Raw genomic sequence first — 25,999 nt, forward strand, 5'->3', positions numbered from 1 at the left:
TAGTAGTCTTTAGTAGCCTTTCAGTTATCATCCCTTGAAAATCAATACTTGTAATATTGTAGCATATTATCACAATAGTGCTAAGTGCACCTATATCCTAATATATAATTTTCATGCTGATGTGCTTTCACATGGACCTTGGATCTGGGGTACTGTTTGTCCTGTAGATGAGAGGTAAAGATCAAGGTGTTCTTCAATTCCTCCAAAGACCTCACTGCTGTATAGTAACAAAGCATCGTGCTTTGAGAGATGAAGAGAAAATGGTGGTATTTACCCAATTGCCTAGGTTTCATCCTTTGCTTTTCTAAACTCAACTGCTGCTTTTGAAGAATGTCTTTTGCATTTCTCTTAAGGAAAAGGGTAGCCACCTATCTCCTTGAAAGAAAAGATGAGAAGACAAATAACTTTTCCCCTGATTGCATTATTGGGATTGTGGCATGGTCTTGAACCTGTGACATGCCAAAAATAATCTGTGAAGCCTTGCAAAAGTCAGGGGAGAGGGCTGATGGGGTGTCTCGGGGCAGAGAACATGTATCTTCCTCAGTTCTCTGTGCTTATTAAAGCAGGGGTCACTACTGAGCATCAGGTCCTACTGTTTTTCTCAGCTTCTGCCTTTTAGGGGATTTTTAAAAAGAAGATAATAGTAAAATCATAAGCCCATCCCATAATTGTAGGCCAAGTGCAGTGCTCATTTTCACATTAGAGATTGTGCAATCTGGAGGGAAATTTGTTTAGTATTACTTGTGAGTTGGTGGATCAGATAAAAGCCAGTCAAGTGGAAGAGAGGACTGTGTGAAGTGTGCTGGCTCCCCTGGTAATTGCGATGCTGCAGGCGCTCCTCCAGTTAATAGATTTCCCCGGCTCCTCTATGCCAGGTGAAAATTTCCTCATTAAGGGGAATTTATTCCATTTCCTTTTATCATTTATTATTGAAGACTAAGTGTGAGTGGAGGAAGTTTCAGAGATGACAGGATAGAATTTTAAACAACAACAACCACCAAATCTACACTGGAAGTCGGAGAGAGACAGGAGCAAGGCTCGTATTGTTTATAAAACCAGAGAACACACGAGAGACTTCCCGCTGTAGAAGCTGAGCTATGCTGTCTAACCGTTAAAAGATTATGGCAGAGTGTGTAAAAGTCTGATGGTCTGTTTTGAAGGTGTTTTTCCCCCCTTCCCAAATTTCAGACCTGTCATTTTGTGCTGCTAAGTAGAGAGGAGCTGAAGATCATGAAAAGGCCAGCATCACAGCTACTTGGTGCTTCTTTGTGTTACTGTTTAGATCCTTTTATGCCACGATAGAAGTGTAACCTTTGCAGAGTTTGCCCTTGAACTCTGAAGGCACGGAAAGGAGGTGGGGAGAGAAAATCATGTGTATGATATAGGCCTGTTTTGGAGGATGCAGTGAAGATCAACAGACACATACTAGTACGTACAGATACATACTGAATCACAGGAGGAGAATTTATTGAACATATTTTAAAACTGTGTGCTCTTTGGGCAATATGCTCCATTCAGCTGATCACATTCTTGCTTGGAATAATGCTCCCTTGATTTACAATACAATATAAATGGAGCACTCCCTACTGAGGCTTCAAAAGACAGTTTTGAATTACAAATTCAGCACTTATATTTCTTTAATAATTATTCTATTTGAGTTTGTTCCAAATTAAGGTTTTTATTTTCCTTTGGAAAAATAAAAAAAATTACATCCCTGTCCCTAAAAGAAGCTTTCATCCAACTTGATTTTGTTAAAAAAAAAAAAAGTCTCCCTCTGATGGAAGTTCTTTTTAGCAGAAAAAATGGAGGACAGCCCAATGTGGGCAGATAAAGATGAGGAGGAGCATGTACCTGAATCTCTACATTGTTAAATGAGCTTTATGTTCACTTAAGATTATTCATCTTGCATTTGACTCTGAAGAGGTTTAACCTTATCTAAATCACTGGCCCAAAGCTAATGGATCGTGTCTTCAAACTGTCTCTTATTTTATTTTATTATAATGGGACTCAAAATAAAACTTTGTATCAGAACACGTAGGGAATAAAGTCAATTTTCTTCCCTATGTAGTGACATGCCAGCCAGCTTCATGTTATGCAAAAACAGTAGAGAGTGGATGAGAGAAATAAAGAGAGAGGCAACCTGCTTCTTGTCTTGGAGGTCGGGATACCCCACAGAAATAAAGTAGCACTGAATGTAGGGAGGGATCTAACTTATCCATGTCTTTGTAATTATGGTGCGGGTCAGAATTAACATGTATTTTGTCAGTGAGGAAGACTGAAATGCTTTCCACTATTTCATGAACATGCCTACAGAGTAGAAATTAATAACCAGAGAGATTATAAATAAAATACTGTAGAAGATACATCACTTTGAACTTCTTTGATCATACCTACCCAATATTTGCATTCATATTAAAATAGATGAACATGATTATATTCACATGTCAGTCCAATTTAATACATCCTGATTTTCAAGATGTTTATAAAAATGTCATATCGTGATATTGATCTAGCTATTTGAATATTGAGCAAAAGTTAAAAAGCTGTTTTGGGCTCACCAAGAAAATATTCTAGGAACCAGCTTGTGAGCTCAAAACATACACTCTGCAAATCTGGCTTGATACATCTGTTTTGGAAATCTCACCTGATATGAATTGAGGAGGTGCCTATGGGGAAATAGTTTTTCAGCCCCCTCCTGAAAGTCTCTCATTTGTGATTCATTATTCTGTGTTCCTGTTGCTCTTCTCAGGAGTCCCCTTTAAATAACGAAAACTCTCTGGGGTGGGGATGCTATGGGGAGCAGTAATGATTGAGTTAGTCTTAGTGACAGATAGCTGATTTTTGCCACCAAAAATTAGCACAGAATTAATTCACTTTACTCTTTTTTATGCACGAGACCAAGTCTATCAGTCAGTCTTCCTTTTTCTTTCTTTTTTATTTGCTTGTTGGTAAGAGTCCAATTTTATTTGGTGAGTGGCGGATAAAGACTTTGCATATTTGCTGAAGATGTCTTTAAATGCTCTATTGGACTCTTTTGGTGGAAAATAATAGGAGGAATTATGCATATTTCAACAATAGAAAAGACTGCATTGCTGAATGTGGACAAAACAAATGCAAATTTATTTCAACCCTAATAGAAATGTGAGGAATCTAAATGGTTTCTTTTTTGTTTGTTTGTTTAATACCATTATCTATAATTTTCATTTAAAGCAATGTAGCAACCTTTGAAGAATTGACTGATATTCCTTATAAAAAGAAATAAAAATAAATTGTTCAAGGCAAGGAAAAAAAAAAAAAGTAGAGAAACATGACCAAAAGAGCTTAAAGATAAATATATGATTACTTCTGGTTATCTTTGGACTTGAAGAACTTGCATTTTTGCTAGTTCATTGTTGTAATAACAGGTGTGATGGCTTTTTTCAAGGCATGTTTCCTAAGTGTGTCTGGATTGCTGCTATTCAGGATTAGGATTTAGTCATGTAAGTTAGTTCGGCTATGACAAAGGAACATAATATGGGTCTTGCCTCAGATAGTTATTGCAATAATAAAGAAATGTCCTACTGAAGATCTGTTTATTTCTGCTTTTTTCTTTTACTGCTATTGTACAATTATGGGAAAATGTCCTAGCAAGTAGCTAGAAAAATCTAAGGGTAAGAATTGGCTTAATGTTATATGTGCAGTATTTCTCCACCTAACTCAAGCTTCATACTTATGTTTTTAACAAAATTACAGATCATAGGGAAAATGTGTAGTCTTTCAGCATGCAGGTGAACATAATATGATTTGTCTTTCATAAAACTCACAATTAAATATATTTATTTAAAAAGAACATCATGCATAGTTCTAATTTAGAAAAATAGCTTATTTATCAAGCACTTCTACTTTGAGGGTTAATGCACACTTGCATATAAACAAATGAGCAATTGATTTAGGAACATAATTTTGGCAAGAAAAGTGAAAATATACGTTTCTAAAACAAGTAGCAACAAACAAATTCTTCTTCTGCTTTTGTCTCAAAATTTTTCTTTTTTGCAAGACTAAAGGTAAACATTAGAAACTTGGGTGTTTCAAAAGCCCTCAGGAGCTCAGCAGTCATCTCTTAGGTAAGGCCTTTCCAGACTTCCCATGGCAGCTGGGAGCATTTCCCCGGAGCCACAGTCTTCTCTTGCATGAATTTTCACAGTGCAGGCAAATCTATGGCTATTTTTTTGCCTCCTAATGTACTCTGATCTCCCTGAATATAGAGATTCGATATTTTATCTCTCCATCATTAAAATAGGTAATACAGAAAGAAAATAAATAAGATAAAAACAGAAAGGGTCTATCCCTGCCCCCTGCCACGCCCATTGTGGTCTCAAATTATTGCAGACGCAGTTGCCCTTGCCTATAGTACATCTGTCAACTCCTTTATCCATATAAAGCCGAACTTTCTTTATGATTCTGTTCTCATCTCTCTACTGCCATAGTATTTCTCAACTACATCCACTCTCATTGTTATCTCTTTTCTCTGACCTCACATTGCACCACATAGCTTATCTCTCTGTAAAATGTTTTGAATCACTCACTATCATTCCATTGTCTCAAATATTGTTTTGTATCTTCATGGGCAGCACTCCCAGGTAGAAATTTCTGTGATGATAAAGTATTCTTTTATCTGCACCATCTAAGATAGCAACAGTAACCATTGGCCACGTATGGCTATTGAACACTTGAAATATGGCTAGTGCAATTGTGAGTCAAATTTAATTTTAAAAAATTTTCATTAATTGACATTCAAATTTAAATAGTCACATGTGGCTAGTTGCTGACATTTTGGACAGTGTAATTCTAGAGCATGAAGCACAGTATTTGGCACACATAGCAAGTGACAGATAATACTTAATAATCAGACTATGTTCAAGAATTTGACAGGAAAATGTGTTGCTCTGGGAGAATGTTTATCAAATACTTGAGAAGATTAAAAGATCAAAATAAGAATAGAAAAAAAGAGACATTAAATTTATTGGGAAGAAATAATGAGTTAACTTGAGAGCAGAGGAAATTTAAGTGCCATAAGAAAAGCAAATTGACTAAGAAGAGACATAGCTGTAAAAATCCAAACTAATACTGGTATCCAAAATCCAGAGACATGGCTATTAAATATACCAGATTGATTCTCTCTTTTCTAAACTCAGAATATGAATTAATTAAAGAAGATTGAAGAACAGGATGAACAAAATGCAATAGATTCAACTACATTCTGTTAGAATTTCAATTAAAAATGTTTTATTTATTATTAGATCTTCTGAGAACATACTGTTATATTTAAATTTCATGGTATTGACTATCAAACTGTTATAGTTGAATTTTATTGTATTGACTATAGCTTGAAATATTTGGTTAGATATACTTTTACAGAAATACTTGATTCTTCTGTACCTTGGCTCTTTATAAATTATTTCTTTGTACATTTTGAATTCTAGTTACAAGCTGATTTTAATAACTTGTTTTTTCTATTAAAGCTATGGAATTCCAGTTTCCCTTGTTCATTTAATAAATATTTATTGAATGTTGTCTGTGGGCTAGCCTGCTAATCTTTGGGAATGTTCTAGTAAATGAGCCAAATGTGATCTTTGTCATCGTGGCACATGAATCTAGCAGGAAAAGTCAGGCTGGTCAATAAAAGCTAAGAAACATTACAAATATTGGCAATATTGACATGCTCAGCAGTATAGTTCCCAATTATACTCCTGGCTCCAAGAAAATGAGTCAGTGAAGAGCCTTGGAAGGTCTGTGTGTGAGGGCAGACTGAGAAATCTTCATGGATGAAACTTGGCTCTAGTTGACCTATAAAGAGTAACTGGGAGTTGGAGAGCAGTCAGGTAGGTAATAGGAATGTCACAGCATTACAGGTGAGAGAAACAACACAAATACAGTCCACACTGTGGGTGGGAAATAATCACAGAGAACTATCTTATCAACATAGACAGATATGTGATATTAGTAAATAGAAGCAGTTTATGCAGAGGATACCCAGTCTGATACAATGTTGGGATGCCCAGGTGAAGGTGATCCTGAAGATCCTATAAATAAAGACCTAGAGCATAGGTCAGACATTGGAGAAGAAGCTACAGATTTGGGAAGTTTTTTAAAAAGATTTTATTTATTTATTCATGAGAGATACAGAGAGAGAGAGAGAGAGAGAGAGAGAGAGAGAGATAGAGACACAGACAGAGGGAGAAGCAGGCTCCATGCAGGGAGCACAACGTGGGACTCAATCTTGGGTCTCCAGGATCACACCCTGGGCCGAAGGCGGCACTAAACCGCTGGGCCACCCGGACTGCCCAGATTTGGGAACTATTGACTAATTATGTTGCTTGAACCAATGACAGTGGTTAAATCTAGAGGGAGAGAGAAGATAGCCAGACCTTTAGTCTTAAATCTTTAGTCTTAAATCTGGGAACAAAAGAGAGAGCCTTGGAGGGGGGAAAAAAACAGTAAATAATTTTTGTAAATTATAAAGTAGAGAGAGAAACAACTTACCAGAGCCAGAGGAAGGTATCTTTAAAGAATAACATCAAGCAGGTCATACGTTGACAAGTTGAAGAGAAGAAACTTGAGGAAAGTTTCCTAGATTTAGTAAGATCTTATAATATTTAATTTAGTCCATGATTATTTTGAAAGAGGAAATTCATTAAGATAGTAAACACAGAAGCCATTTTTCAGGAAATAAGGAGAGGAGAAGGTGCCAGGGGTGTGAAAGTAGGAAACCAATTTGGTCAACATTGAAAATACGAAAAGATTTCATAGAGGCTGGAAGACATAGTGGGCTATTTATTTGCTATCTTTAAAAGATAGGAGATCTAAACATGTTGAAGATGGAAAATAAGGAGTCTTTGGTGTTTTTGAAATTGAAGAATTCACTGGTCCTCACTGTGTTTGTTCTAAAGTTGAATCTCTCTTTTTCATTAAATCCTAGTGAATCCATTACAGAAGAAACCCTGAAAAAGGCAAAGGAGATTGGGTTCTCAGACAAGCAGATTTCAAAATGTCTCGGGCTGACTGAGGCCCAGACGAGGGAGCTGAGGTTAAAGAAAAACATCCACCCTTGGGTTAAACAGGTAAAGGAATTTCCCTTTCCTTGCAGGGGTAAACAGAGGCCCCAACATGTAGAGCCATTACCAATAGAAAGAGGGGTGGAATTCAAAAGTGATTCTACTGGTCCCATCGATGGCCAAGATGCCACAAATTTTATTCAGCATAGGATTGATTTCAGCTTTAAAGGGAAAGGTTGAAGGGGTGCTGGGACATAAAGGTAAACGTGAGTACATGGTTTTCTCTGCTCAAATGAAAAAAAAAATCAAAATGACCTCTCCTTTACTTTTTTGACCCATGTGCAAATATATCTGCGATAAGGTAAATCCTCAGTGTAATAGGAGGACTTGAAATACTCTAGCATGGTGGCTGACCTCTTGAAAAGAATGGTTATCTCTTTTGGCACTAACTTTTTACAGGGTAATACTTTATTTTAAGTGCCCCATCATTATGGTTCATTTAGTATTCATTGTGATAGGGTTGGGCATAATGAGCTCATCTAGTATGCATGACAATCACACAAGAACTTTCATAGGTGTAGCGTTGTGATTTTTTTTTTTTTTTCTTTTTGGACTTTAGTAGAGGAAATGTAGAGGGATGCCTTGGCTTAAAGTACCACCAGCTGGTTTTTGTCCTTTAAAATCATTGACTTTTCTCCGTGTGCTCAGGGGCACATACATACCCTTTGGTCTCAGGCTTGATGCTGAATATATTCCGTTCAGCAATTATCTTCCTTCCTTCTCACCTGCCTTACACTCGCTTGCCCTGTTGGCCCTGAATTCTTGCTCACTAAGCTGAGCTCCTGGCCTTTGAGAACTGAATTGATTTACTTTTTCCAAATATGTTCAATGAGACCTTGTCCCCTTCCCCTCTTCCCCAGGCTTTAAGGTATTTGTGTCATCCTATTGCTCTGTGCCATAGGTAACTTAAATCCTATGCCTGAATTTGCAAACCAAAGACTTTCTTGCATACAGGTCATTTTGCTCTGCTCTGAGCTGCTTCAGACAGCTGTCTGGGTAAACCTTCCAGGTAACCAGTTGACTATATGACCATTTTGCTATGGACATGAGAAGTACTGCTGTAATCCATCAGTGATGCTCTGGGATGTGTGTACTGTTCTTTATTGCTCAGGTGATAACTAGGTCATATCTTTGTTTCTCCACACAATCTCGTTTTCAGAATTAGAAAATAATTGAATTGTACCTACCGTTTCATTGTCTTTGTATCTGACAGTAAGAGGCATTAAAGGACTGCAGCACAATTTTTACTTTATTCTTGAAAAAAATACAACAAAGGGAATAAAATCCCAATTTATTCATTTTTTTCTCTTGCAGATCGATACACTGGCTGCAGAGTACCCATCAGTAACAAACTACCTGTATGTCACCTACAATGGTCAGGTGGGCACTGCCAAATTGTTAGATGCACAAGGCCCTAGATTTAGTGAATGGTCCACATGGGGGAATAGAAGTTTTGTGGTTTTGCTTATCTGTTAATGTTGGTATTAAAAATACATCATGTGGGTCAGATATGATCATGTCTTCCTATACTCGGTCTTTTCAGAACTGCCTTAAGATGGTGAAATCAAACAAGTGAAGATATGATAAGGATACCAGCTACATGAACATACAATTATGGTGTGTTCTCATGGCTATTTAATTAAAAAGATACTGAACTTATTTTTTTATGAATAAATTTATACTTACGGGTTCTCAGAGACTAGTAGGGGATACACATCAATAAGAGGAAGGATGAGAAAGGCAGACTCAGTGATGGGACAAAGAGTTTAATTTGGTTGAAGAAGAGCACACAATAACTTTTGTGTCTTTTTTTTTTCCCTTCTCCTCAGGAGCATGATATCAATTTTGATGACCATGGCATGATGGTGTTGGGCTGTGGTCCATATCACATTGGTAAAGTGGTAACTTACATTTACATAGGACTTTACAGTTTATATAGTACTTTTCATATTCACGAATAGAGTACACATTCACTCAATTATTCCAAGGATGATGTAAAACAGATGCTGTTAGAAGAAATATTTTGCAAATTATTTGCAAGAAATGGGGGTTCAGAGAGGTAAAGCCCCAGTTGATATGGCTATTAAATGGTAGAAATGGGACTCAAATGCAGGTCTCCAATCTAACTCCTTCTCCCATTTCACTGTGTCCCCCTTTTATGTTTTCATCCTCATGAACTAAATTGAGCCTCTCACTGAGATTGGGGAATGAATTACACACTTTGACATTTTCTCATCTGGCAGTTTTACATAAAGATGTGTATTTGCTCAAGAACTTCATATATGAACCAGAAATTACATTTGTAGATGAGATCTATGAATATATGACTTCTGTTAGTATCAAACACAAAGAGCTTGTATCATTTGTGCATAGACAGAGCATTATATGATTTAATTAAAATATTATCACCACAAATTGTTACACCTCACCTGGTCACTTAAAATTAGACATTTAATAGCAATGTAATAATAACTTATAGTTACAAAGTATATAGTAAACAGACAATGATATTTCTGAACGAGTATATTATTTAACATCTAGTCTCACAAGTTATTCTAGTATGGAAATGATGAAATACAGAATTTAAAATGTATGTAGTCTTACTCTGTTACTTTAAACATAGTTTATTTTAGGTTTTACAATTAACCAAGTGCTTCAGGATATGCTACTTCAGCAATCTTTGGTCAAATATTGAAGTAGGTTGTAAGTGTTTATATCTTTACCACTTTAGTTATCTCATGGCTAAGTGGTCTACTGCTTTCTTCTCTAGACCTATCTTCCTTCCTATTCAAATTTTACCTAATTTATGTAACAGTTCTGCATTACCTTAGGACCCAGGGAAGACTAGCTAGGCTGATAAGTCTATACTTAATTGATAGTGAAAATTAGCATGCTACTATCTTTGAGTAATTATTGTTCTGATAAGAATTTTTCAGAGACAAAATCCTAATGCAAAGGATTAATACAAATCCCAGAACTTTCAGTTCTGTGGCATCCCAGTAGAGTTGATATTTTGAGGTATTTAGGCCATTATTGTACTTCAAATTACTTTTTAGAAGGTCACTCACTCTGTATGGGGTGGCCTTGCCAAGCTAAAAGGATATGCTTGGAAAGGACAGGATTTTCCAATCAATCAAGATATGTCAGAGCTCCAAGGCACTTCAAGGATCATTGGGTTTAGACCTCAGACAGCAGAGTAAGTGGAATAACTAAAACAAGAACTCAAGTATTCTGATCACTAGCTGAGCTATTTTTGTGTACTGAGACCAGTACGTTCACTTTGAGTTCTTTTCCATAAATGAGGGGTTTTTTAAATCATTACATTAACTCCCATTAACTTTGAATTTGAATGTTTTAAATATGGAGATTACCAATTGCAGAACTTAGCATACAAAACAAGCCAACATATCATTGTTGTGTAATTAGCCTCTGTTTTTCCTACTATTAATATAGTGTGCATAATGGATCTGAAATTTACATTTTAGAGTTTTAAAAATTGCAATGAGAGGGCATTAGCTTCCTTTGCCTGGACTGACTGGCAATATCTTTCTGCTGCTCTCTGTGTTGTAACTTCGTTTCTCCACCCCTTTCCCAATCTCACCCTCTCTGCAGGCAGCAGTGTAGAATTTGATTGGTGTGCTGTCTCCAGCATCCGCACACTGCGTCAGCTAGGCAAGAAGACAGTGGTGGTGAATTGCAACCCTGAGACCGTGAGCACAGACTTTGATGAGTGTGACAAACTGTACTTTGAAGAGTTGTCTTTGGAGAGGATCCTAGACATATACCATCAGGAGGTAAAAAAAGAGAAAAAAAAAAAAGAAAGAAAAAAAGGGGGGAAAAGAAGAAAAATATATGCAGTGCATACTTTATAGGTGTAATATATATATAATATATATATATATTATATATATATATTAATGTTGTAATTCCCCTTAGGAGAAAGAGCTGCCAGTGTCTTCCACTGTCTAATTTTGTAGTGAAACTCTAAAAAAGTTATTCCAGCCTTAGAGTCTTGAGGTCCTGGCACAGAGTGATTTTTTTTTTTTTTTAAGCATTCCAACAAGATTGAAAACTCTTCTTGGTAACTTGTGCTAGACACAGATTAACTATACAAGACAATCCCCCAAAATACTTTGCAGAATGATTTAATTGATCATCTAGACATACAATAAGCCTCATCTCTGTAGTTCACTTGTTGTTGTAGTTTAATAATGAATGGTCCCCAGAGGAGAGAAGTCAGTAGTTCACAAATGACCAGTAATTTTTTGTGCCATCAGATGAAGCCATTAGTCTTCAATTTAAGATTGATGAGTTCCTTCTGAATGATATCAGTACTTCTACAGCTTTTTCTGACAGTTATTCTTCTACCAGTCCTCTGATATTATTGAGAATATCTTCACTGTGAATTCCTATGATCACAGGTTACTATATATAGTCTATAGAACAAGTTAAAATATCTTACAGTTAAAAAAATAACTACTGGAAGATTTCAGAGTGATATCTAGGGGTTGTGTCCTTTGATGTGTTTACAGTTAATTTGCTACTATGGAGAATCATCCCTATGTATGAAATATGACCACTTGCAAAAAAAAAAATACTGAATTAGGGCCATAGTACTTAAATTCAAGTTTTGAACTTACAATTCATTGAGTTGCTCAAGTTTCTTAAATTCTGTTTCATCTTTGTTGTTGTTGTTGTTATTAATGAACCAGATGATTGTATATATGTGCTCCGTGAAGGCACTGTGAAGATAATGAGATTTGTGGCTGAAATCACATTGTAAAGTTCAGCGCTAGAACATGTGATGATTTTATTCCACTGAAGAAAAATAGACAAATTTAGTATGGATATATCATTATAGTTGTCCATTTGGGACTGGCCCACTTATCTTTTAATATAATGAAATTAAACCACTAGATAGAATATACATACTTTTTATTTCCCTTTTTGACATGATTTTTCTAATAATTTTTAAAGATTCATTTCAAACCAAATGCATTCTACAAATATTTCTTGAGTACCTTTTGAATACCAGGCTTAGCAGGATAGAGAGCCATAAAACTAGTTCCCTACCTTTAAGACATTAGAATAGAACTGGGACCCATAACATAAATATATGAAAAATTACATAGTTGTTTAAAAAATATTAACAAGGATTACAAGAATTACAGCGGGCATTTTACACATAATTAATTATTTCCCCTTGAAATGGTTTAAGGAAAGATTAAAAACTTCTACAACTGCCTTTGGATATGGTTACACATGGATATTAATGAGATCCTTTCATAATAACTGAGTTCAGTATGATGGTAAAAAATAAATTGGCCCTTCTTTGAAGTTAATTGTCATTTATAGTGCTACTATTTAAGATATTTTTAAATGTTATATTGGAGAATTTAAGAACAATATTCCATTGATGTGTTTGTTAGACTATCTCACCGGAAATGTTATTTTAACATATACACATATCATACACACATGTATGTACATTTCCTTCTATGAGGTTGTTGTGTATCCCTTCACAACCTCCAGGAGACTGCCATAATCCATCTTTGGGTGATGCTAAAGGCACTGAAACATTCAGTAGTAAATCTGCAGAAAATTGGAAGACATCTAAACTTACTCAAAAACACACATTTGAGTCACTTTAGAATGGCAATAGGCTACATAGCTACATAGGTTGATAGAAAGTATGATGACTCTCCTTGTCTAGGTCTCTTGGTCTAGTTCAGGACCAACACTATTTCCATGGCAACAAGGATGCACCTCTAAAAACGTAAGGGGGAGTCAGAAAAGTGCCATGCTGTGTGAGTAAAGCAGACTGGGTTGGTTAATAGAGCATTCACTCTTGATCTCAAGCTTCATGTTAGGTATGCAGCCTACTAAAATAACAAAAAAAGAAGTCTTGATCTAAGATGGAGTGAAGGGTGTCCTTATTACTTTTTAAAAAGATTTTATTTATATATTTGAGAGAGGCAAGATAGCAAGAGAGAGCATGAACAAGGAGGAGAGGAAGAAGCCGGTTCCCTGCTGAGCAGGGAGCCTGACCCAGAGGTCAATCCCAGGACCCTGGGACATGACCTAAACCAAAGGCAAATGCTTAGCAGACTAAGGCACTCAGGCACCCCAGAAGGAATCCTTGTGCTAAACTCTCCTTCCCGCTTGTTATTTTTTTTAAATAGAAAATGTTACAGTGGGATCCCTGGGTGGTGCAGCGGTTTGGCGCCTGCCTTTGGCCCAGGGCGCGATCCTGGAGACCCGGGATTGAATCCCACATCGGGCTCCCGGTGCATGGAGCCTGCTTCTCCCTCTGCCTGTGTCTCTGCCTCTCTCTCTCTCTCTCTCTCTCTGTGACTATCATAAATAAATAAAAATTAAAAAAAAAAAAAAAAGAAAATGTTACAGTGATATATTTTTTTGGCTGCAGACATTTTTTATACTTTACAAAGAGCAATCATTAGAAAACTTAAGTCATTTATTCCTTGTGATTGCATTAATGGATTCTTACTCCTTGAGAAGAAACTTGCATTGTGATTTTTTTCCCCTTAATTTTGGCGTTGAGTCAAGAAAATGAGAAGTGGTGACTGCTATCTACGAGGCTTTGACAGATGATATTTTGTCTAGTTCACAATTTTGCTTAGGGTGCTTCTTAAAAGGGAGAGATATTCTCAAGTTATTTTGAGATATATGAGTTGAAAATTATGACATTATTTATAGAAGTTGCAACACTGTGCTTCTCTTTTATTAGATCTATTATTAAATCTATTTTCTAGGGATGAATTGTGCAATAATCTTTACAGGCTACAATAATGAATAAGAATCACACAGGTCCTGGGTTGCCTGGGTGGCTTAGTTATTTAAGTGGCCAACTCTTGATTTTGGCTCTGATCAGGATCTCAGGGTCTGGAGATGGAGCCCTGGGTTGGGCTCTGTGCTCAGTGGGGAGCCTGCTTGGAATTCTCTCTCTCTCTGCCACTCCCCCCACTTGCTTGCATGGTCTCTTTCTATATAAATAAATAAATCTTTATAAAAGAAAAAAAGACTCACAGTTCCTGTCTTAACTTCACATTCTCCTTTTTTTCTTTGGAGAGTCATGGTTTGAAAAGTTATGTAAATGAACATTAATTTTCTTCTATATCTCAGTCCCAGATAAGACCCATTTATTATTTTTTGTAATTTGTTCATTAAAAACCAGATTGAGTCTGAGAACGCCAGGCAATATACCTGACACCTCATGATGTCCCTATCTGGTTGGAATCCTTAATTTTTCTTGCTTCTGCAATGAATAATTTACTGGATCATACCCCTTAAAATGTACTCTGATTAATGATATAATTGTTCTATTTTTAATACCTAATGCTATATGTATATATATGTATACAGTGGCACTCTGTAACACAATTTGAGTTAAATGAATGAATGATAAACATTCATTAATGATAGACAAAACCCATTAAAGAATGTATGACTCTAAACTAGAATTGAATTTCATTCCTAGCATTTGATTTAACTATAGTTAAATATAATCTTAAAGGTCTACCTGAAGTGTTGAAAATTAAAGTGTTTTATTAAAATGTGAACTACTAAGATAATAAGGGATGGTAAAGATAATAAATCAGTCTCAAAGACAGATGTACAAAGAGTAGAGTTTTGTAAGTTAGAGATAATACACAAAATTACAAAAATCTGGGCCATCTTTCAATGAATTAAATGCTATTTATATTAGTAAAATAAATTTTCTCCCTTGCATTCTGTCCATAATTTGCCCACAAAAATAAGGACAAACCAAAGTACTAAAACTACATTTGTGGTGTGATTGCATTTGAATACCGTTTCAGAAATATTCTTGTGTGGTGTTACCTCAGCTTAGTGATATCAAGTTTTTTTTGTTTTTTTTTTTTTTTTAAAAAAGGAAACTAAACTGAGTAAAAAGATACAAACAAATCCAGGTAAGATCAATGAAACTTTGGGACCCTGATGGAATTATCTTCAGTCTAAAGAATTTAGAAATCAGTGAAACAAATCTGAATTTTAGAATGTCAGTGAGTTATTTAAAACTATTTAGGCTTAAGTGATTATGATAATAATGATAATTTACCCATGTGGGATACCAAGTTCTTTTTCCTAAGTCCCTGGTAGTTCTGTGCTAGTGTTGGGGCCAATTTGAGATGAAATTCTTTTACAAAGCTGTCCTATATTAACTTCATCCTACAAATATGTTCTCTTGTACTGACTTATTTTTGCTGTGAGGACAAAACCTACGACTACACCTTCAACCATTACTCTAAAACATCCTGTAGATGTATTTGTGTTTCCAGTGATGATCTTTATTTGTACATGTAGTCAATGATGAGAATGGGATTTTGCAGAGGAAGTTTTTCTACTACTTTTCAAAAAGCATGTTTTAGAAATAGCTCTCCTTGTGTCCTCTAACATTAATCACCTTTGAAACCAAGCAGAAAAATAGAGATAGCTTGAGATTCAAATATTTGGTTTATTAGTTAAACATAGCTGCTTTATAGTGTGTAGAATGGAATTCTAGAACTGGCTTTGTATTTGCTAGGTAAGAAATATGGGCAAGTCATTTTCATCTTCACTGAGCCTCAGTTTCTTTAGCTGTAAAATGGGGAGAGTAATAACTGCTTCAGAGGGATATGGTAAAGGTCAAAACAGATGGTCTAGGGCAAATAGTAATATTCTTAATGAATAGCAGCTTCTTATGCTATTACTGTTTTGAAAGTTGCTAATTTGTTGAAAAATAAAAATCAATTTCATAGAGCATTTCAAAAAGTGTTAGTGTATTTATTAATCAAAGACTTTTCACTCAACTTTGAGCTCCTATTTAGTGCAATGGACCCCTATTTTTACTTATGGGTTCATACTTCTCTTTGAAGGGTTTCACATAAGAAATTTTTGTATGCATTTAATTGAAAAATTAGTTTTTAAGCCTCTAAAATATTAACTCTGCTAATAAACTAAAAATAATAAGCAAATAAAAACATTATTACAGCACACAGAGTAAATCTTCTTAAAGGTTTTGCAGAGATGTATATTGAACATAAAAAATGATAAAAGGAGCGTAGGTGCACTTATAAATATGCAGAACTGTGGATTATTGTTTTCCATACTGTTTACAGTGCATTTAAGCACTCAATTGTAGGGTGTTTGCTTAGGCAGTACTATAATTTCTCTCATCAAAGAGAAATTAGCTTTATCCCTTTTAAGACTATTTCAGAATTATTTCAAATAATGATAAAATATATTTGGTACATATCTATTACTTCAGCACTTCTGATATGCATTAGTAGGTTATTAAGGCAAATACAAATTATTTCAAGATCAATGGCCTATCAGATATAATAATATTTTCTAATATTAATAACAATGTCTTATTTATGCACTTACAGTGTGTAAGGTTTTTAATGTTTTTTTTCTTATTTAACTTATAAAGTGACCTTGTGAAGCAGACCGATATTATTATTCTAATTGTACAGACACGAAGACTGAACATCAGAAGGAACTTCTTTTTTTTTTTAAATCTGGAAGTTTTGACTATTAATAGGAGATTAAGGTTAAAGATTCAGACACTGCTTTTAAGGCAAATAGTAAGGAAACAGGAACGAGGATCAGTTATTGGGTATTGTAGACAAGTGCTAAGGTAGCCGTAAAGGAGAGAAGAGGTAAAAATGGGAGGTAGGATTGAGACTGGACTTTTGTGTAGGGGTGGTGGAGTTTGGTTAAGGGAGAGGGGACAAAAAGAGAGGCAGCAAAGGTACGGGAAGGTTAATGAGGGCAGAGGGCTTGCTAACAGGCATGCACATAGTTGGGGACACCCCACGCAGGAGATCTTTCTTGGTGCTGAGAATGGTGACAGATAAGGCTGGAGACTCTTCATTTAACATTGATGGTCATGAGACTACACTTTGTCCTTCAGGCATAAGGAAACTTTGGAGAACTCAAGTATAGGAGTAACTTGGTGAAGCAATTTTGTAGGATGATTGATCTGAATATGAAGGGCTGGGGTAGAAGGAACGGAGAGGCGAGCTTTAGAAGGGGAGATCTATGTCCCTTTAGGAAATTACAACAGTAGTCCAAGGAGCACTTGATGGTAGTAGAGTTCGTGGAGAAAATATTAATTGTCTTTATTTCCTTTCTCTAATTGTCATGCACGTAAATGTCACACATTCATGTGCGGTTGTATGAAAGTCTGACACGGTGATGATACGTAGTTGTATGGAAGTCGCACACAGATTTTTTGTAAGTGCCTGGAAAGAATTAAGTTTATTTATCTCCTTGTGACATCATTTGACACTCTCCATTGATGGGAGAAATGAAATGCTCCCAACACTTTGTTAAACATTTTCAGTATGGAAACGAAGGCAATGGTTCATTCATCATGTGACCTCAGTGGCCAATGTCGTGGGCGTTTTTTCCAGGCATGTGGTGGCTGCATTATCTCCGTTGGGGGTCAGATTCCAAACAACCTGGCAGTCCCTCTGTACAAGAATGGTGTCAAGATCATGGGCACAAGCCCTCTGCAGATCGACAGGGCTGAGGATCGCTCCATCTTCTCAGCTGTCTTGGATGAGCTGAAGGTGGCTCAGGCACCCTGGAAAGCTGTTAACACTTTGGTAAGGAGAGAAACACAAATCTGTTTTTAATGGTCGCTTTTGAAGAGTTGTAACCTGAATGTTAACAACTGCAGATGCTAACTGCAGAGCAGAGAGAAGGCTCTTGTGCCTGGTGACTTTACTTTAAAGTTGGTATATTTCCGTGACTGCAGTTGAATGCTGGTTATAAGTTGGTGAGACTATTCTCATTAAGATTCGGACAATGAAAAACATTCAAACTAGTTTTGAGCGTGATTGAGATTTACAATTAGAAACCAGGAATTTTATGTATTTCAATGTCCAATTTACATTTTAATGGTGTCTTTTGAGAGGAAGGGTGGAAAGAATTGTGTTACCATTTGTCCTAAAGATGCCTTTCTGCAGTTCTATTGAGTATTTTAAACTATTCATGCACTTTTTTGTTGTTGTTTCCATTCATTAGAATGAAGCTCTGGAATTTGCAAGCTCCGTGGGCTACCCCTGCTTGTTGAGACCTTCCTATGTTTTGAGGTAATATATTGTTTTCCCAAAGTAATGATTTCAAAATTAGGAGATGCAGAACTATGTGCTGTATGCTAATAGCATTTGGCTTTGTTGTGTAGTAACTTGTAAATCCATCCACAAACCCCAAGTCAACATGGCAGATAGAGGATGTATGCGTGGTCCTTCAGCGTACTGCTTTTCTGTCAGAGGGTGGCAATAAGTCTACAGTCCTACATCTTAGAAGCATAGCGTAGGGCATCTCCTTGCCAGACTGAGGGAGGATAGTTTTACATTAGAGAAGAGAACAATTAAAAAAAAACCCAAAAGCATAAACCAAAACAAATCAAACTTGGGATTTTTCTCCCCAGTACCTGTTTTCTCATCAGCAGACTTGGCAGCTTATCTCTGACTATTGTCAGCACCTTCTGATGGGGCCTCTAGTTTGAATTTTTGAGTTTTGAGATCACATTTTTTTTTTTTTTTGGAGATGAATTGTAATGGTGAGGGACAGGGACAGTGAGGATCTTTTATATTAAACTTTGAAACGAAGTTCTATCATCAAAAGAGAAGTTGTGAATTATCACTTACTCTCTTCAGATGTTACCACATGTAAGGATCGACTTCACTGAACAGGGGATAATAAGAGAAACACAATTTGCTGTGCACAATTTGAAAGTGTAAATGGAATTTGAGATGGGATCCTTTAAAATAATGAAAAATTTGAAATGAGGTGGAAAGCTTTTCTTTTTATTTAAATGACATTTTGTGTAAATCTCAGTCAAATAATACTTTTTTGAGGTATTAATGTAAGTTAATTTAAGCAACACACAGACATTTAGGGGAGGGTTGCAGAAAGCAGCTTTGAGTATTGTGCTTCCTTTCTCATCTCTGCAATCTGTCTCTTTAGGACAGATTTCTATCCTGTGAATTATCAATGTTATTGCCTTAGCCTTCCTGTCTTGAGTAGATGGAAATTAAAAGCTCTTTGTGCAAAAATTTGCAATAGAGTAGAAAAGGTAAAGAAAATGCTACTTTAAAAAAAATATATTTTATTTATTTATTCATGAGAGGCAGAGACATAGGCAGAGGGAGAAGCAGGTTCCCTGTGGGGAGCTCGATGCTGGACTCAATCCCAGGACCCTGAGATCACTATCTGAGCCAAAGGCAAATGCTCAACCACTGAGCCACCTAGGCACCCCAAGAAAATGCTACTTTTTAAAAAGAACTGGAAAGTAGTATTTTTCTTCCATATTTTTCCTTCCTCTTTCCTCCATCTTTCTTCTCTTCCTATTACACTTTGAAAATACCCAAATTCAGCATAAATTGACATAAGCATTCTTTCTCACATAATTAGTAAGAAGGATATAGTTGAATTCCTTACAGTCAGATACTGTACATTATATTTGCAAATGTTACTAACAATTGTATTCTTTTGTAAGCTGGTTGGTAGTAGAATGACCTTTTTTGGTGATAGACCTGTGGGTTAAGATCAGCCATTGTCAATGACCTCCGAAGAAGCAGGGTAAAATTAGCTAGATCCTAGGGTGCCTGGGTGGCTGAGTCGGTAAAGCATCTGACTCTTGGTTTTGGCTCAGGTCAAGATCTCAGGCTTATGAGATAGAGCCCCGTGTCAGGCTCCAAGCTCAGCATGGAGTCTGCTTGAGTCTCTCCCTCTGCCCCTCCCTGCATGCTCTCTCCCTCTTTCTCTCTCTCTCAAATAAATAGATAAATCTTTTAACAATAACAAAAAAAGGAATAGCTAGATCCTAGGATGAATCTTGTAAAGGTTTAAGAATTACGTGGAACCAGCAGAGTGAAAACATCAATTCTGAAAGGATACTTTGGGATATGCCTATTTCTACAGCTACATGGTTCTCTTTGGACATTATCACAGCTCTCACCCTCAACTTGGGTGACTCTTTACTTTAGTTGATTGTTCTGGTGATTAAATGGAGTAATGACTCAATTTGGGAAAAAGCATCTTCTTAGTCCAGACTGAAACAGAGATTGCCTGGAACTGTTCTGAGAAGCAATCAAGTCTAGCATGCTTTGTTCCCAAAGTCGTGAAAGAAACTTACCTGTCCTTCTCTCCTTTCCAGTGGGTCAGCCATGAACGTGGTATTCTCCGAGGATGAAATGAAAAAATTCCTAGAGGAGGCCACTAGAGTGTCTCAGGTAGTGTCTGATTTCTTCTTGGTGACTTTTACTTTTGTTAATTTCTACTTTATTTCATATGTCTTTCTTTTCACACCATGTTAAGATGGTTTTCCCTTTTTTTTCACCACCCAGTAGTCTCCTATATGTGGGGATAAGAAAAGTCAAATGCATTTAATTGTGTTTAGATCCTTAGGGTTAGTGGAAGAAGAAGACCAGTGCATACTGATCACAACATTTATCTGGTGTTAGACTCCAGGAGTGAGTGATACTGGATAAGCATCCTTGTCTGTTCATAACTTAGATGTTGATCAAGTTATCACTGGGTTCCTAGCCTCAAGGACTACCCAACCAAGCTAATCATGTATCAGTGAGAGCTTTCCTGGTTTCCAATTCTCACACTTGAAGAAACTTTGCCTTAGTCAGCCCTGCAATTTTAATAGTAAACTCCTTTGCTCACATATTGATTTTTTTTTTCACTTTGGACATTCCATTTGTCAATTAATAAAAATGTTTATAATTTTTTGGTGATTCAACTGCCTTCCTCCCTTGCCCTCAGTTTTTACTTTCTCCCTTATAGCCTCAGTGTGATCCATTTAGGATTTACCCAGTGGGGTTATTGATCTGTAGACCTTGTACTGTAAAGGATGAAAGTAATGTTTTCCTTTTAAAAGCTTTCAAAAGCTTGTTGGGTTTTTTTTTTTTTTTTTTTTTTAAGAGAGAGAGAGAGAGAGCACAATTCATAGAGAGGAGTTTGATGTTAGGCAAGTGGAATTGGAGGGAGCTGAAGAGTGAAGTCAGAAGCAGTTCAAAGAAAGAGCATGGACTGTTCCTGCTCATGAATCCAGACATCCCTTCTGTATGGTGGTTACTCCCCAAGGACATCAGGTCAGTGAAGAGAGTAGATAAAGATAGAGGGTGAGAAAGACAAAGAATGCAAAAAAAGAAAACCAAGTAGATTTTGAATTCACTTCTGTATGAAAGTCAGATAGCTGAGGAGGGAATCTCTCCAGTGGGCCTGTTTTCATTAATGTGCACTGGAGCAAGACACTGTCTTCTTCCTTTTTGAGAAGCCAGTAGTTAGACCCAGCTGGGCTCATGTAAATGAGGAGGCAGGTCTCCTCTCTTTTCTGCCTGGGACACTGCATCTCACAGGGCCTCTACTCATAGAATAGTTTTAAAACTATTTTTTCTGCTAGCATATAGAAAGAATCCCTACTGGACCAAAGGTTTATAATGGGGATGTCCTGACTGAGTGCATTCTGATTCAATTCTCCCCTTCAAACTATAGCAAAATCTGGTATACCCCAATCGGTGAATCTAGAATAAAATCAACTCCCATCAATCATTCATCTATTTATGTATTCACTCATGTTTAGCACCTGCTATATAATGGCATTGTTCTCAGTATCAGGGGCCACACTCATACAAAGAGAGATACAGTCTGCTCTCACAGAGGACTCTCTTTGCTAGGGACATCAGGCTTCAAATAATTACAATAATATATAATGAGCATTGCAATAAGAAAACACAGAATGCTGAGGGTGAGTGTACATGCATTGGAATGCACCCCTAAAGAAGGGCTTTTTAAAATTAATTTAAAATGGTTGATTTAGAATTAACTGGTTGAAAGGTTTACATTGTGGGTGTGAGTAGGAAGAAAGGACAGCACAGGTAAAGGTTCAAAGCTGACAGATAGCATGGAGTTTCTAGAAACTGATAAAGTATTTAGTTATGTGGCTAGCACACTGCGCATGGGGGAGGAGTAGATAGAGTAGGCAGGGAACAGATAAAGAGAACTATGTCCATTATAATGAGTTTGGGGCCAGACTGCATTCATGGAAAAAGGTTAGGGGCTCTTGCCAGAGCTCAGGGTAGAGATGACAGCACCTTGGAGCAGAGTAAAGATAGTAAAGATAAAAGCTAAGTACACATATTCTAGAAGTATTGAGAATGTTCATAGAAGGCAATTAGGGAGTGCATGGAGGTAGAAGGTAAAAGAGTATCTGAAAAGGATGACTCCTGAGCTGGTGCCTTGGACAGCTGGATGGATGGTGGTACCACTTATTAAAATCGGGAATACTGGAGAAGGAGAAATTTTAGGGAAGGAAATCATATACTTTATTTTTTGACCTTTGCTTTAAGGTGCCTGTGAGGAATCCGAGTGGAGATGCTTCAAAAGCAGTGGGTTATACAAGGTCATGGCTACCTCTAGAGATGTACATAAAATTTTGGAATTAAGTAGTGTATTGGTTTAGTCAAAGATTTGAGAATGGAAGTGATCATCAAGAAGAGAGCATAGAGGAAGAGGAATGACTAAGAGAGACAAGAGGGATACACATGTAAGGGCTAAATAGAGAAAAAAGAACCATGAAGGAGCCTAACAAGGAAGGAAAGGTAGTTTATAGATATCAAAGGAAGAAAGTGTCTTCAGAAGGCCAACAATTTATAATGCTGCAGAAAGATTGAAATTTATTAAGAAATCTTCTTTCTCATTATAGCCAGGACTATTTTAGAGATTTGTTCAAATGCCCAGCATGGTAGATGCTGTGTCATTGCCCCACTCAGATCCCTTTACCTGTGGAAGCACCTGTCCCTAACTGTAGTGATTGCTGATAACACTTACCAGCTTGTGCCTCTTCTCTGAGTAATTCTCAGTCATATGGAAGCTTCATCAACAAGGAGGCAAGATCTGTCACCTCAGCACCGCCCTTAAAATGCTAGATAGCAATTGACCTTTGCCTCCAAGTGGGACTTCCTCTGTGTTGCAATTCACCCTCTAGAGCCCCCCTGTAGGGTAAGGCCAAGTCCAATTTCCACTGAGACCATGGATGTACTAGCTTTTTCCTGCTGCCCCATCCTGTTTTTCTGACTCTCACTTGAACAAGAATCTCTGTCTCAGAGTTGGCTAGAGAAGCTAAGACAGCTGGTAAACTTTATCTTTTTTTTTTTTTTTTGAAGTTATGCTATTATCATCAGAATATAGGGGGAAAATCCCATAGAGGTCTCAGTACAGCTCCAGTAAGCCTGCTGCAGTAAGCATCAAATATTTAAAGAAGATGGAACAGAGATGGAATCTTTTTTTTTTCTTGACTAATAAACAGTTGCATGTCCAATGGGCTTTTGAAGAAAAGAAAGTATGGAAATTTGTCACATTTAATAGAAGAGAGAAGCTTATTTATGGCAGAAGATATTGGTTCTTTTGAATTTTCCACAAAATTCCTTTCTACTTCAAGGATTCTATTAAAGGAGATAAGATATATTAAATTGAACACATATGCATGAAATGAACTCCATGATAGTGGCCAAGAGGGACTTGTTCAGAAAAGGAGATGTTTGGAGAAGGCTTAGGGAGGTAGCATTTAAGCCAGGCCTTGAAGCATGAGTTGACATTTGAAAGAAGGAGCTAAGGAGAGACGGTGGAGTGCATTTGGGGAAGAGAGGCACGCAAACACCATGCTTTAGAAGTGGATTAAGGCATGTCAACTCCAAGTAATGGATTCCATCTTTGACCTAACCAAACTGGAACAAAATGAGATTCTCCCCCTAAATTCTTTCACAATCTCCTGGAGAGAACTGATTTAGGAAATTGCAGTGCTTGGAAAGATGAATGTAAGAAGAGAAAAAGAACTTGAACCAAGAAAAATATATAATTGTAACCAAATAAAATAGAGAGATGGTCATGACTCTGGGAACAGATAAAGGGCCCCCCATTCAGCCCTCTCCATAGCCCCCTCTTTCCTCTCACTCACTGAAATGTCTATATTTGAAATTTCAGCACTGATGTTCAATTGACGGAGTACTCACAATTGAAGAAAGACCTTCTGCCTCATGGAAAGCAGAGCATGACCTTGTTTTTACCAAATGAAAGAAAAAAATGGCTAATGAGTCTGTGTAGTGTGTTTAGCATTAAGATCTTTACAAGTATTACCCTGGGATTTACTTAAATATACAATTTTTACTTGACACTGTACACACAATGTCTGCCCTTGTGTTTTCCTTGATGACAGGAACATCCAGTGGTGCTGACAAAATTTATCGAAGGGGCCCGGGAAGTAGAAATGGATGCTGTTGGCAAAGATGGAAGAGTAAGTGCTTTATCACCAGATCCCAGATCCCTGCCATCCCATCAAGTTTCTTTTTTGTTGTTGTTCTTTGAAACAACACAGATTAAAGGTCATGATTTCTATAAAACAGGTCTCTAAAAATAGTGGATGAGTTGCTCAGTGCAAAAAAATTTTCAAATTCACTGACAATTTAGTTGATGTGTCATGGGCATCATATATCCTGTGTTTCATACTGTTAGAATTTCTCTTTGATGATATTCAAAATTAATTATCGTCCTGTACTCATCATTCTTTTTGAATAGACTTTTCTCTCTCATTTTCTTTTGTCTGTGGGTTTCCTTTTATGTTTCAATGGGTATTATAAAAACATCCAATACTTTTCTTTCTGAAGTTCCTAATTGAATCCCTAGTTTTTCTCCTCTCTTGATTTCCCAGCCTCCATCTTTTTATTGCATTAATAAAGACAAAACTAAACAGAGTAGGGTGGATAAGGATAATAACATAAAATTAGCTCACCACATCACATCTTGTATTGCTAGTACAACGATGCTTCCAACTTCAGGGAAAAATGAAAATGTGAAGAGTACTTTCCTTTAGTTTTCTAGTTGTACTAATAAGGCATTTATGATTTATCTTGAAATATAAGAAGTTATGTTTTAGAGAGTCCATGTCATTTTATTTGCTTTAATGAAAAATTTTAAAAATCGTCCTTCATTTTCTACTTGGTAGATACTTTAAAACACTACTGAAAATGTTTAATCTTTTTAGCTTTTTGGCTTCCAGATTAATAGTTCAAAGTAGTCTTTATATATGTACACACACACACACACACACACACACACACACACAGAGCAGTGATGACTTTTTACTAGAGTCATATCATCCTGAGTTTAAGTACCCTTAGAAATCACTTATTTCAACCCCACATCCTGAAGGATGAGAATTTTCATGCCCAGAAAGTTGTCACCTGTTTTTTGTTTAACAACTTTGGTTACAGACAGCACAGAAAGTTGTCAGGTTGAAAGATGTCAGAGATATATGGATATCTCATTTATTCCTTCTTTTGAAATAAAGTCTGTTTCCCTAGAATTTTTTCATTCCTCACCTTCTGGCCTCCAGAATTGTAGAGCATATGTTTAATCTTTCTTCCTTTTCAACATTTTAAGTATTTGAGACTGAGGTATAAAATGAGAGGGATGTGATCATACCAATGTCAAAGTGGAGAATGTAAGACTGGCCTAGAGACATTTGTGGGTTTTTTATATAATGCCTGTCCGTTGGCCTGATTTGGCTCCAGCTTGCTAGGATATGCTCTTAATCTAAGCTTCTCTCAGAAATCTACATTGCTTATCATCCTGGACTCCTTCTTTTGGAAATGTTCCAGGTTATTCACATAATTTTTAAATAGTCACACTCAGAAATGGACATAGTACTTCAACTATATTATGATATTTTTTCAGAGCTCAGTGGGAGTATTGCCTCCCCATTCCTAGACAAATTTGAGCATTTACTATGCACTAAATATTGGGTCAGACATTGGGTATGTGTTCTCTTTTATCCTTACAAACAAAGATACCATTGTTAGTACTGC

At 36.6% G+C, this 25,999-nt stretch overlaps 1 protein-coding gene across 4 annotated transcripts in view; it reads left to right on the forward strand.

Annotated features, from left to right (window-relative positions):
• Window positions 1-25,999, forward strand: part of CPS1 (carbamoyl-phosphate synthase 1) — a 354,353-nt gene that overhangs the window by 306,983 nt on the left and 21,371 nt on the right. For all 4 annotated transcript variants that reach the window (XM_049106700.1, XM_049106699.1, XM_049106701.1 and 1 more), the window contains 8 exons: window positions 6,959-7,100; window positions 8,409-8,474; window positions 8,924-8,987; window positions 10,707-10,888; window positions 17,531-17,725; window positions 18,147-18,214; window positions 20,287-20,362; window positions 24,352-24,429. In XM_049106700.1, the coding sequence (XP_048962657.1) occupies window positions 6,959-7,100; window positions 8,409-8,474; window positions 8,924-8,987; window positions 10,707-10,888; window positions 17,531-17,725; window positions 18,147-18,214; window positions 20,287-20,362; window positions 24,352-24,429 (871 nt within the window). The remainder of the gene's footprint in view (window positions 1-6,958; window positions 7,101-8,408; window positions 8,475-8,923; window positions 8,988-10,706; window positions 10,889-17,530; window positions 17,726-18,146; window positions 18,215-20,286; window positions 20,363-24,351; window positions 24,430-25,999) is intronic.

Source organism: Canis lupus, chromosome 37 (genome assembly GCF_003254725.2).
Source record: "Canis lupus dingo isolate Sandy chromosome 37, ASM325472v2, whole genome shotgun sequence".
Taxonomy (NCBI): Eukaryota; Metazoa; Chordata; class Mammalia; order Carnivora; family Canidae; genus Canis; species Canis lupus.